Here is a 13,815-nt window from a genome sequence, read left to right as displayed (position 1 = left end):
ATAACTCACTGTGATCAGAAAACTAAGAGTGTTTAAATCTTCTATAAACTGTATGTATATTTGATTATGGAGACACTTCTCAGGTAGGCCTAGATACTTCTAGCCTGGTTAATAAACCAGACCGAATCAGCCGTTGGCAAAAAAAGAAAAGCCTGCCAGTGTTGTGTGATATTAGTCTGGCTTCATTATGTGCCATGCTGCAAAGCAAATGTACTCATTGTACTCTGCATAAAATACAAATATATATAGGCATACTTCTTCCCTAGTGCCATTTCACACATTTCCATTACAATTACAATTACAATGTATGCGTTTAGCAGACACTCTTAATCCAGAGCGATTTACATTAAATTTACAAAAAGCATGGCAATACATCACTTACATAGAAAGGGGAGGCATTGTTTCATTGTATTGAACTCAACAAGATGCTTCACACCAAAACCAGCAGTTGTTCACACTTCATCGTCCTGGAATGGGTGCGGAATGAGACTCTTCTGTACCAAGCAAGTCTAGAGTTTTTCTAAATGCTTGATAAATGCATTTTATATATGTGATGTATCCCCATGCTTTTAGTTCTTGCCTAATGTAAATCGCTCTGGATTAAATGTCTGCTAAATGTCTAAATTGTTGTAAATTGCACAGCAGAATTAGGGCGATACCCACTCATTAATACCCATAGCGATTACATTTCAGGACCGCCTAAAATAAAGGTGGTTAATCATAGAGAAAACCTACAGGGATGCCCCCTATGTCAGCTGGTCCAGGGACTATATGCCAGGCGGTAAACCCATTGGATTTAACCAGATTATAAGAAAACAAAAAGAAAGCTATACCTGACGACTGGAAAGAGACTACCAAAAAACATAGCTAAATGGAATGCTATCTATCACCAAAAAGATAATATACATGGCTGAATACCTGAGCACGGTAAAATGACCCAAAATGTAGGAAGTGTGTGTGTGTGTGTGTGTGTGTGTGTGTGTGTGTGTGTGTGTGTGTGTGTGTGTGTGTGTGTGTGTGTGTGTGTGCGCACATGCATGAGAACAACTACAGAGAGTGCTTTAACACCAAGCAACAGTGCAAGACTAAGAACTTTGTTTCCTATGGTGATCCAGCCTAGGAAATACCTATTACCCACGGACTGGTTGTCAGAGGGTTTCGACAACTTGGGATGCTCGCCCAAAGACAAGGCATGCAAGGCTGGCAAAGTGTGTCATCTATGCCCTTTATATCATGAGGACATATCCATGAGTTTGTGAATGTAACCTTTACGGCACCTAAAATATTTGTGTTCCTGTATGCTTTCCGTGTGTGGACATACATAAATTGTTACGTTAAACTGTGTGTGCGTGTGTGTGTGTGTGTGTGTGTGTGTGTGTGTGTGTGTGTGTGTGTGTGTGTGTGTGTGTGTGTGTGTGTGTGTGTGTGTGTGTGTGTGTGTGTGTGTGTGTGTGTTAGAGAGAGAAGGGGAGTGGGAATGTCTCTCTCTCTCTCTCTCTCTCTCTCTCTCAAAAATAACGAGCGACCCGATACAATAATAATCAATGTGTTGCGTGCCCTGGCCGTGATAATAAAGTACAAATAAAAACGAGATGATCACCTTTAGACGGTAAACATATATGCCCGCCCCTATCCAACCAATCTATAAGTCTACATAAAGTGCTATCTAAGGGGGTAGTGTAAGTGCTACGGGCCATGATGGAGTCTGAAAAGGTGGGTTTTCAGACTATAGCGGAATATTGGGAGTTCTGATTGTAATGGGAAGTGCATTCCATAGTTTTGGAACACCATTGCTTGATGTTCTGTGTAAAGCACATTTAATTGACTTGTTGAAATAAAATGGCGTTGCCTTTCATAGTAGCGTGCCCCCCCTCATAGTGTTATTTAGAACAAAAGGAGTCATAAGGCAAAACAAATGTATACTAAAATGTATTAATATAAAGCCATAAGCTTCCAGTGCCAACATGTGACCATGACGTAAAAAGTGAGGATAGTATACTCTTATAAAATAATGTGGTAGGCTCTTAAAAGAGCCTTTTGTGGGTATAAAGATGGAGCAGGCAGTTTACTTCTTTTTGGGAGCGGCCTTCTTTGCTGCCTTGGGTTTGGCAACCTTCTAAAACTAATTCAATATCGAAAATGTATATGGAGAAACACGGTCCTCGTCCATTTTTTTCAGCAGGTAATCGATCCGCTCCGGGCCGGGCATCTCCTCTGGACACACATACCACCCGACGGCGCGCTTTGAGCCGGGCGGGGAGAGCTGTTTCTCTGGAGAGAAACAGTGCAGTTTGTCATCACGGTCCAGGATGGAACCGGGCCGCTCTGTGGAGACACGTTCCACGGGGAGACGCGGGCAGAGAGGAGACTCCACGACCACCACACCGGTCAGGCCGGTCATCTCCCGCACCAGGCGCTGGAAGAGCAGCTTGCGGATAAGCAGGATCTCCCTCAGAGCCACTGTACCTGGACGGTAACGGTGAGGTTTCTTCACTCCACCGGTTGCCGGCGCGCTCTTACGAGCTGCCTTGGTGGCGAGCTGTTTCCTGGGCGCTTTGCCGCCGGTGGACATACGAGCGGTCTGCTTCTTAGTTCTTGCCATTGTATCTTGTCTTGTTCTCTTCCAAAGAAGTTGAGAATAGAATGCTTATTGCAGCCGCAAACTTCTGCTTTTATTTGCGCTTCTGAGACGCCGTTGTTCTCTGATTGGTCAGTGGTGAGTCCAGGCGATACCCACTCATTAATACCCACTCATCAACATAATGAAGAGAGCGATTACATTTCAGGACCGCCTAAAATAAAGGTAAAGGAACATTAACTTACACAATACAATATGCAAATGATCAAAATGTACAGTATTATTAAAGTGTCCATGGTGTGTGTGTGTGTGTGTGTGTGTGTGTGTGTGTGTGTGTGTGTGTGTGTGTGTGTGTGTGTGTGTGTGTGTGTGTGTGTGTGTGTGTGTGTGTGTGTGTGTCAAGATAATGGTCACATTTAGTGTTGTTCTCTCTCTCACACACAAACACAAACAAAAACTCTCTCTATATTCTATATCATATTATAATATATATATTAATATGTATGTGATTAATTATCCCCACCCTTCCTAATGTTTTGTCAAATCTAGCCTCGACGAATTCATGCAAAGACTAAACTATGTTATTTCGATAGCATGTATAATATACTATATAGACTATATTGTACAGATATTCTACTGTTAGACAATAGACAGATGTTATGTTCTCATCCTTGATGACTATTTCTATGCATTTGATGAAGTTGTGAGATATAGGCACAACACATGGTAATACATGTCTAACTTGACAATTTAAATTTGATGAGGTGGACGTGTTACTGTTTTTCTCTTTAGTTGTTTTGCTATTACATTTGTAATGGCACTACTCAATTGTATTTTTGCTCGTAAGGCAAAAAAAATGTATACGAAAATGTATTAATATAAAGCCATAAGCTTCCAGTGCCAACATGTGACCATGACGTAAAAAGTGAGGATAGTATACTCTTATAAAATAATGTGGTCGGCTCTTAAAAGAGCCTTTTGTGGGTATAAAGATGGAGCAGGCAGTTTACTTCTTTTTGGGAGCGGCGTTCTTTGCTGCCTTGGGTTTGGCAACCTTCTTGGCTGGAGCTTGGACTTATATCGTGTTATGTAGACAACACTAGAATTGCATTGTATGTAGTCACAGCACTTTATAGTATAGTATACGTATAGTTTATAGTGTCATTATATAGATATTCCACTGTTACGTTCTTAGCTTACGCATTTACTACTTTCTATGTATGTGATGTATTGCCATGCTTTTTGTAAATTTAATGTAAATCGCTCGCTCTGTACATTTGCTTTGCAGCATGGCACATAATGAAGTATCTTAGCCTGGCTAAGAAGCCCGCTGCTGCGGGCTTCTTAGCCACTTTCTTGGGGCTCTTGGCGGCCTTCTTCGGGCTTTTAGCTGCTACTTTCTTGGCGGCAGGCTTCTTGGCTTTCTTGGGTGATTTCTTGGCGGCTGCGGGCTTCTTTGCTGCCACCTTCTTGGGCTTCTTAGCTGCTGCGGGTTTCTTGGCTGCAGCAGGCTTCTTTGCTTTAACTGCTTTCTTAGCAATAGGTTTCTTTACCTTCACCGCTTCTGCCTTGTTCATCTTGAAAGAGCCAGAAGCCCCGGTGCCTTTGAGCTGGACCAGGGTGCCTTTAGCGACCAGGCTCTTGACGGCGATCTTAACGCGGGACTTGTTCTTCTCAACATCGTAGCCGCCGGCAGCCAGAGCCTTCTTGACCGCAGCCAGGGACACACCGCTCCGCTCCTTGGAGCGGTGTGCACGGCCCCTGTTATGCTGTTTACTTAGGAAGCCGAAATGGGGAATATTCAAACCATGTACACACACTTCATGTGATTTTTTTTTTTAGCTTCACTTAATTGAAATGAAGGAGGAGTACTACCCTGACTTATGTGTATCTGAGTAACTAGTACAATTACTGGAAATGGGAAATACTCACAACACATACTGTGTACACACACCTCTGAACTGCACTTCAAGTGCAGCAGCTAAGCATACAAATACTTAACCATACTTTTACTACTGTTTTTACTAAATTATTACTAGTAACACTACTTTACCATGTTACATTTCATTTATTAAATCCCTGGTGATAGTGTCCGCAATCTGCTATAGGAACGGAAATCCTAAATCTTTGTGCCACTTAGGCAAAAATTGAATTGATTTAACCCCAAACTTCTCATACATAATTTTAGCAGGACCCTGTAGATCCTTCTTTCGTGAGTTTGAGGAACCCATATTAACACAAAAGGTAAAAGAGACAGATAAAAGAGGAAAAATAAAATAAATACCTAATCTAGATACTCAACCGATCACATGAGGTATTTTTTTTTTTTTTTTAGTTACTTTTTCATCAAGATTACTTTAGCCCCACAGTATATAAAAGTTATATAATGTAGTTAATAGACTTAACTATCTAGGCTACTATTTCATCAAAGATTACTTTAACTCCACATGTGACACAGAAAAATATCTATAATAGAGTATTTTATAATTCCAACACACCAAAACTAAATGCCAAGGTGAAAAGTGTAAATCACACCACTCTTTCTCACACTCTCTCTTCCTCTCTCTCCTCACTCCTTTTTCTTTTCTTTTTTTCTTTTTTTCTTTCACACTGTCTGCCTCTCACACATACACACACACAGGCAGACCACACAATATCACACTCAAGACTCAAATCAGCTGTCACAGGCAGACCATTCACTCATGTCACGTCTTTTCTTTAAAAAAAATACAGCGCTTTACAATTATTTTATGCTCTTGTTAGCAAAGGACCCATAAGGCGAGGATCAACCCCCCTTTTTCTGTTAGTAGCTACAAAAGGCAAGACTCTCGTCTCCCTTTTTAGGCCATCCACCTGAGGTCTGGCAAAACCATAAAAACAGTTCCCCAACCTATTTTGACCAGCAGCAGGTAAAAATACCCCTCTGTCACTATAAGAAGCAATACAAGGTATTCTCCTATTTTGTGGATGCCTAACAACACAAACTACACAAACAAACAAACAAAATCATCACCAATACTTCAAAACACCAAATCCCAACAATGCCTCACATGAATTTCCGAAACAGATTGCACTTTTACAAGACAATACGTACTGCGGAAGTTGGCTACACAGCGAAAGCTGCCAGGTACCCCACAAGGAGCTGCTTACCTCAATTTCCTAAAAACTGCCAGGCCAAGGGACACCTTTCTCCGCGTAGCCAAACTCCGTCAGCAGCAACACAGCAACCCAGTCCGAAAATCGAGGTTGGACCTCCAAAATGTCCATGCAATCTGCTATAGGAACTCAGTCGGTAAAAGAAAAGAGACAATAAGTTGAGACAACAGGGTTTCGAGGAATGAGTGACTATTATTGAGGTACCACAATGGTGAGCACAGACTTACATTTCAATGTATCAACAGTTGAAGTGTATATGGAAACATCCAGCAGCCACGTGTCACACAGACTTACACAATTCTCTCTTTACTTTTACAGTTCTATGACAAAATGTTCAGTTATTCGTTAACCAGCCTCACCGGTTTCTGGTTCACTAGAGACTTACGCTACGTTAAGTGAACATTGTTCTATAACAATGAAAGGTCGTACTTATTGGCTTAAAGAATCTTAAGATGGTTGGTACCACTTTCCAAACTGATTCTTTAACAACCATACATTTATTACTTTTAACAAATGCAACCTGCCCAGCAGGATTTTTCACACCTACACATATGCATACACACAATGTCTTTATATAAAGATACACATATATATACACAGGTGCCTACTTGAAGTTCCAGCCAGTGAAACTTATACATTTATTACTTTAATAAATGCAACCTGCCCGGCAGGATTTGACACCTACACATACATACAATATCTTCATATAAATATATACATACACATATATAGGTGTATACTTGAAGTCCCAGACTTTCTTGACCTTGTGTCTCTTCTTCAAGACTTATCTCTACTGTCCTCAATTTTTCACTTTTTTTCTTATAAAACATGTATTTGGGTTAGTACCGAATGTTGGCCATCCACTATTGTTCTTAAAATTGATAATACTATGCTTTTGGATAATCAATGTCTTTCTCTTAGTGCAACTCAAAATATTAAATTTAGAAAAATTCCAATGGTAATACAGCCCTATAAAATTGTAGGCACTGCACTTACCTTTATATATATGTCCCGGGATTTTGAGTTGCCACAAGGGAAAAGACACCGTGTAGACGCCTTCCGAGGGGGAACTTGTCCACCCGCTCTTTAGGTGTCAGCCTGCGTCCTCCTGGTAACCGAGTCCACCGAAATAATCACGTCAGGTGTCACCATCTGCTGGAGATCCCAGTCCGTTTCTCACCCTTAACCTCCCAAGAGGTATTAGACAAAACAACATGGAATCAACACGCGTTCGTTTGATGATTATTTCAGAAATGTACTCATACCAGGCAGAATAATACACAGGAGAAGTTAAGATTATGTCAATCCGTTTTATGTCCTATTTCTAGTTACAATGGTGCTTGAGCCAAATCATAATATATGAATCCTATACAATCATACTATAACGAACAGAGACAGATGTTACCAACATTGATTACCGCAGAGCTCATAATGAATTATCAGCTCTGGACCCATCATCCTATAGTGACAATGAGTGAAGTTCACCAACAACCTCCATAGTATTATAGTCTCTTAGTGCCGCCACTCGGCCAATCACAAGTTTTCCTCAGATGGTCTGATCCACCGTGTGGTCATCTTGTCCCGGTCATCTTCTCCCGGTCATCCTCTGTCATGAGTGAGTGTGTTTACCATTCAAATTCCTTACCAGAGGCGGACACGGCCTTGACGACCAGCTCAGCGACGCTGGCCTTGGCCGGTGACGGAGCTGGTGCTGGTGCGACTTCTGCCATTATTGTCTCGGATAGTAGATTGCTGTTCCTTCTCTCAAGTAAACTCTCACAGACTGATGCTGAACGCTCTGAAGGGGCTGGACTTAAACACCACATGAGAACCATGTAGAGTCAACACACAAAGGCCCTCTTCTCTCTTGTGCCACTTGTGTTTTCTCCTCGATTAAAACAAGTTATAACAAACTACTGTGTATATTATTTAATGCGACAAAGAGCTGACCAGTTAACACACATGTGCCTTTCTATCATGAATGTATATCTAAGATGAAAGCAGTGCACTCCTTTTTAGTAATAACCTCAAAACATCACCTGTCTAGAGTCAGATCAAAGTGTTGCCTTTGTCATTTTTCTTCTAAAATATTGTAAACTATGTTCTAATAACAACAATACTCACAATCAATTTAGTAGACATTCCTGGTGACGTGATACCATAAACTATGATTTTGTTATGTCATCCGTTTTGCTATAAATATAATGTTTTCTGAACGCAGTAAACACACTCCTGTTCAAGGAAAGCATGATGGTGGAGTTGATCCCAACTTCCAATGACAGAATGCCAGCTGTTGGAAAACTTGGTTAATTTTAATAACAAATAACTCACTGTGATCAGAAAACTAAGAGTGTTTAAATCTTCTATAAACTGTATGTATATTTGATTATGGAGACACTTCTCAGGTAGGCCTAGATACTTCTAGCCTGGTTAATAAACCAGACCGAATCAGCCGTTGGCAAAAAAAGAAATGCCTGCCAGTGTTGTGTGATATTAGTCTGGCTTCATTATGTGCCATGCTGCAAAGCAAATGTACTCATTGTACTCTGCATAAAATACAAATATATATAGGCATACTTCTTCCCTAGTGCCATTTCACACATTTCCATTACAATTACAATTACAATGTATGCGTTTAGCAGACACTCTTAATCCAGAGCGATTTACATTAAATTTACAAAAAGCATGGCAATACATCACTTACATAGAAAGGGGAGGCATTGTTTCATTGTATTGAACTCAACAAGATGCTTCACACCAAAACCAGCAGTTGTTCACACTTCATCGTCCTGGAATGGGTGCGGAATGAGACTCTTCTGTACCAAGCAAGTCTAGAGTTTTTCTAAATGCTTGATAAATGCATTTTATATATGTGATGTATCCCCATGCTTTTAGTTCTTGCCTAATGTAAATCGCTCTGGATTAAATGTCTGCTAAATGTCTAAATTGTTGTAAATTGCACAGCAGAATTAGGGCGATACCCACTCATTAATACCCATAGCGATTACATTTCAGGACCGCCTAAAATAAAGGTGGTTAATCATAGAGAAAACCTACAGGGATGCCCCCTATGTCAGCTGGTCCAGGGACTATATGCCAGGCGGTAAACCCATTGGATTTAACCAGATTATAAGAAAACAAAAAGAAAGCTATACCTGACGACTGGAAAGAGACTACCAAAAAACATAGCTAAATGGAATGCTATCTATCACCAAAAAGATAATATACATGGCTGAATACCTGAGCACGGTAAAATGACCCAAAATGTAGGAAGTGTGTGTGTGTGTGTGTGTGTGTGTGTGTGTGTGTGTGTGTGTGTGTGTGTGTGTGTGTGTGTGTGTGTGTGTGTGTGTGTGTGTGTGTGTGTGTGTGTGTGTGTGTGTGCGCACATGCATGAGAACAACTACAGAGAGTGCTTTAACACCAAGCAACAGTGCAAGACTAAGAACTTTGTTTCCTATGGTGATCCAGCCTAGGAAATACCTATTACCCACGGACTGGTTGTCAGAGGGTTTCGACAACTTGGGATGCTCGCCCAAAGACAAGGCATGCAAGGCTGGCAAAGTGTGTCATCTCTGCTGCCCTTTATATCATGAGGACATATCCATGAGTTTGTGAATGTAACCTTTACGGCACCTAAAATATTTGTGTTCCTGTATGCTTTCCGTGTGTGGACATACATAAATTGTTACGTTAAACTGTGTGTGCGTGTGTGTGTGTGTGTGTGTGTGTGTGTGTGTGTGTGTGTGTGTGTGTGTGTGTGTGTGTGTGTGTGTGTGTGTGTGTGTGTGTGCGTGTGTGTGTGTGTGTGTGTGTGTGTGTGTGTGTGTGTGTGTGTGTGTTAGAGAGAGAGGGGGAGTGGGAATGTCTCTCTCTCTCTCTCTCTCTCTCTCTCTCTCTCTCTCTCTCTCAAAAATAACGAGCGACCCGATACAATAATAATCAATGTGTTGCGTGCCCTGGCCGTGATAATAAAGTACAAATAAAAACGAGATGATCACCTTTAGACGGTAAACATATATGCCCGCCCCTATCCAACCAATCTATAAGTCTACATAAAGTGCTATCTAAGGGGGTAGTAGTAGTTAGTATATATGGGTGATCATTACACCCTGTGGCCACTGGGGGCGCCAGTGAGTACTTTATGTTAATTTATGTTAATTTATTCATACATTCCATACATTCCATACATTCCATAATCATATTGTATATATCATAAAAATCATATTATATTATAATAATTATTATTATTATTATAATCCTTTTATTTATGTATGTGATGTATTGCCATGCTTTTTGTTCTTGCTTAAGTGTTAAGCTTAAGTGTTTTATAACAATAAGTGTTTAAAATCTGTCCCTATCTCTCCCTCTCTCTCTCTGTCCCCTTTGTGTGCGTGTTTTTCATGACAGTCTCTCACACCCAAAAGCCCCACAGACACCGCGTCTCCAGGTGTGAATAGAACAATAGAAAGTTTAGATGAACCTCTGTGGGGGGTGGGGGATCCCTTATCTTTTAGAAGTGCCAGCTGGCAGTTGTAAACCCCCCCTCCTCAAAACATTGTTTGTTGTGTTAATGTGTTAATTATGTTAATTAGAGGGGGGGGGGGGGGTTGTATGCAGTGTGTGTGTGTGTGTGGGGGCCAGGGGGGTGGGGGTCCCCTTCTCTTTGAAAGTGACAGGTGACAGGTGACCGGGGGCAGGTGACAGCAGCTGACAGCTGACAGGAAAACACACAGCTTGTGTGATGGTATACCCCTAACATTGCAATTTCCAGGTGCATATATACGTTGGAGTAATGGGTGTACAGTAGTAGCCTGGCTAATAAGCCAGACTAATATGATATCACACAACACTGTCGCGGTATATCAGTCTGGGCTGGCTCCACTTGGATTTCATTTCCCGGGGAACATTTTCTCTTTGACGCAATTGGTCAGAGCTACTGTCAGTCAAAGGTCTCAAGCATTGAACGTCACTGTACCAAAGCCCGCCTATATTGCATACCGTGTCCCTATTGGTCCGACCTGTTCTCTGCTGTAGGAAAGAGGCGTGCTACTGAGCCTCGCCAGACCGTAATCCGCTGGTAGGCAACTTTTTTTTGCCAACGGCTGATTCGGTCTGGTTTATTAACCAGGCTAGTACAGTAGGTGTACACTATTGAGTATAGGTATGGAAAATAAAAGTATGAATAAATTATGCAAATTTAAAAAAGAAAATGAATTTAAGCAAAACTTATAATGAAAAAAAAAAAAAAAAGAAAATAAAAAACTTAAAAAAACTTGAAAAAAAGAAAAACACTTAAAAAGCTTAAAGTTAAAAAAAGTTACAAAACAAAGTTAAAAGTTAAAAACTTAAACAAATAAAGAAAAGGAGAAAAATGAAAAAATCAAGAACTTTTAGTGTAAATGTGGTCTCTCAATTGTACTGCCTATGTATGTGTGAACTCGTAGTGAAGAAAGCTTGAACTAGCTTGGGTGTTGTAGATGCCGCAAATATGTTCGAAAAGGTTTGTACAATGGTTAGTTAGAGGGGGTGGTCTACTGTGTGGGTGGGGTGTGTATGGGGTTGGTCTACTATGTGTAGGTGTAGTCTAGTGTAAATGTGGCGTATAGCTGGTACTGCAGGTTTAAACATCAGATTGGTCTGCTGTCTAGCTTTTCTTTTTTGTCTAACAGATTTGTCCATTTTATGGTGTAATTCCATTTTTGACCCATAGACTATGGATCTAATAATGTAGGTGTAATTCCTCATACAACCACTACAGACCTGTAGGATTTTTCGTCCCAGTGGTTCAGAGGATACCCCTCATCCAGGGGCCCTACAAGGGGGTGTAATACCAGTTTTGGCCCATAGACTATGGATTTGAGCATCTCATCGGGGGTAATACCGGTTAACATCACTACACCCCAATGCATCAGGGTTTCAAGCCCTCTAGGGGAGTGGATCTCAGTCTGCTATTATTTGGTATCCTTCAGACATGATGAGGCTCTTACATGTAACATATCTGTCCTCTCTAATTATATTACAATGCTTTTCTTTTTTGTCTAACAGATTTGTCCATTTTATGGTGTAATTCCATCTTTGACCCATAGACTATGGATCTAATAATGTAGGTGTAATTCCTCATACTGCCACTACAGACCTATAGGGGGTTTCAGCCTCCTAGTGCAATTCATCTATTTATTTTTCGTCCCAGTGGTTCAGAGGACACCCCTCATCCAGGGGCCCTACAAGGGGGTGTAATACCAGTTTTGGCCCATAGACTATGGATTTGAGCATCTCATCGGGGTAATACCGGTTAACACCACTACACCCCAATGCATCAGGGTTTCAAGCCCTCTAGGGGAGTGGATCTCAGTCTGCTATTATTTGGTATCCTTCAGACATGATGAGGCTCTTACATGGAACATATCTGTCCTCTCTAATTATATTACAATATGGTTATGTTATGCTCATAGGGAACAGTGGTTCGAGCAGTAATTATTGTCTTCAGACAATGTATGATCAGGTTATTAACCAAACATTACAGGTAGTATATCATAATCCCATATGGTCTAGTGGTTTAGGATGCTTGGAGTCTAGCCATGAGACCCTAGTTTGACTCTTGGTGTGGGAAATATAAGTATATGTTTTCAATTATAGTGAAAGTTAATGATATCTACCTAGTGGGCAGTTTCTATAGATCTTGATCAACCAGTCATGCAAACGATTTCAGCACCATAGATAGCATTATGCCCCTATTGTTAGGACTATTAGTACACCTTATGTAGACACAGAACTCTATAGTGCATACGTATTGGTTCATCATACAGATATTCCACTGATGGATTGATGGTAGGTTACTAGTTAGCGCATGATTCATGTTGATAATCTTTTGAAAAATGTGATTTTTACGGGGGTTCATATGGTAAAATGTAAATTGTGAACTACATAACAATACTATTTACAGCATCACATACACAAAAATGATACAAAAACAAACAACAATCATACAACAGCAGAAAAACAAGACAATACGTGACACAACAAACAAAAAATACTAAAACAAAATAAATAAACTACACAGCAGACAAGACAATATGTAACAAACATATGTGATAAAAACACGAAACAAAATCAAAAACTGGACAAAACACAACAAAACAAAAACTTGACAAAACACAACACAAACAAAAAATACTAAAACAAATATCATGACACAAAAACAAAACAAAAATTATACAACAGCAGAAAACAAAACAAAAATGACACAAAGCAAACAGCAAAAAACATAACACAGCAGCAATACGAAACAAAATCAAAAAGGCTATACACCAGACAAGACAATATGTAACAAACACATGTGATAAAAACACGAAACAAAACAAAAACTTGACAAAGCACAACACCACAAAAACTTGACAAAACACAACACAAACAAAAAAATACTAAAACAAATATCATGACACAAACGTAAACAAAATAAATAAACTACACTTCAGACAAAACAAACGTGACAAAACAAAAACACAAAACACACATTAAACAAACATCATGACACAAAAACAAAACAAAAATTATACAACAGCAGAAAACAAAACAAAAATCACACAAAGCAAACAGCAAAAAACATAACACAGCAACAATACGAAACAAAATCAAAAGGCTACACACCAGACAAGACAATATGTAACAAACACATGTGATAAAAACAAAATCAAAAACTGGACAAAACACAACAAAACAAAAACTTGACAAAACACAACACAAACAAAAAATACTAAAACAAAAATAAATAAACTACACAGCAGACAAAACAAACTTGACAAAACAAAAAACTTTTTAAAAACAAAAACACAAAACACACTTTAAACAAACATCATGACACAAAAACAAAACAAAAATTATACAACAGCAGACAACACAACACAAACATAATAACTTGACATTGTAGTATATGACTAAACGTGTAGCTAGATGGAATAGGGGGGTGTACACAGACATGACCTGATACCGTACATGTCCAGATCAGGCAGCTATAGCACCACCAGCAGGTGGTTTTTGCTAAAACCCATTTTATTTTGGAGCAAAATGGCTCAAATCAT

General features: G+C 39.9%; 1 protein-coding gene across 1 annotated transcript in view; it reads right to left on the bottom strand.

The window, feature by feature from the left end:
* LOC306943142 (uncharacterized protein) overlaps positions 1-13,815 on the bottom strand; it is a gene marked incomplete at both ends in the record, with an annotated part of 30,397 nt that overhangs the window by 1,723 nt on the left and 14,859 nt on the right. The window contains one exon of the mRNA XM_079529344.1: positions 3,970-4,209. Coding sequence (XP_079385470.1) covers positions 3,970-4,209 — 240 coding nt within the window. The remainder of the gene's footprint in view (positions 1-3,969; positions 4,210-13,815) is intronic.

This window comes from Electrona antarctica, assembly GCF_951216825.1.
Source record: "Electrona antarctica genome assembly, chromosome: 2".
Classification (NCBI taxonomy): Eukaryota; Metazoa; Chordata; class Actinopteri; order Myctophiformes; family Myctophidae; genus Electrona; species Electrona antarctica.
The sequence above is the reverse complement of the archived record's forward strand: the minus strand, read 5'-3'. Positions and strand labels throughout refer to the sequence as shown.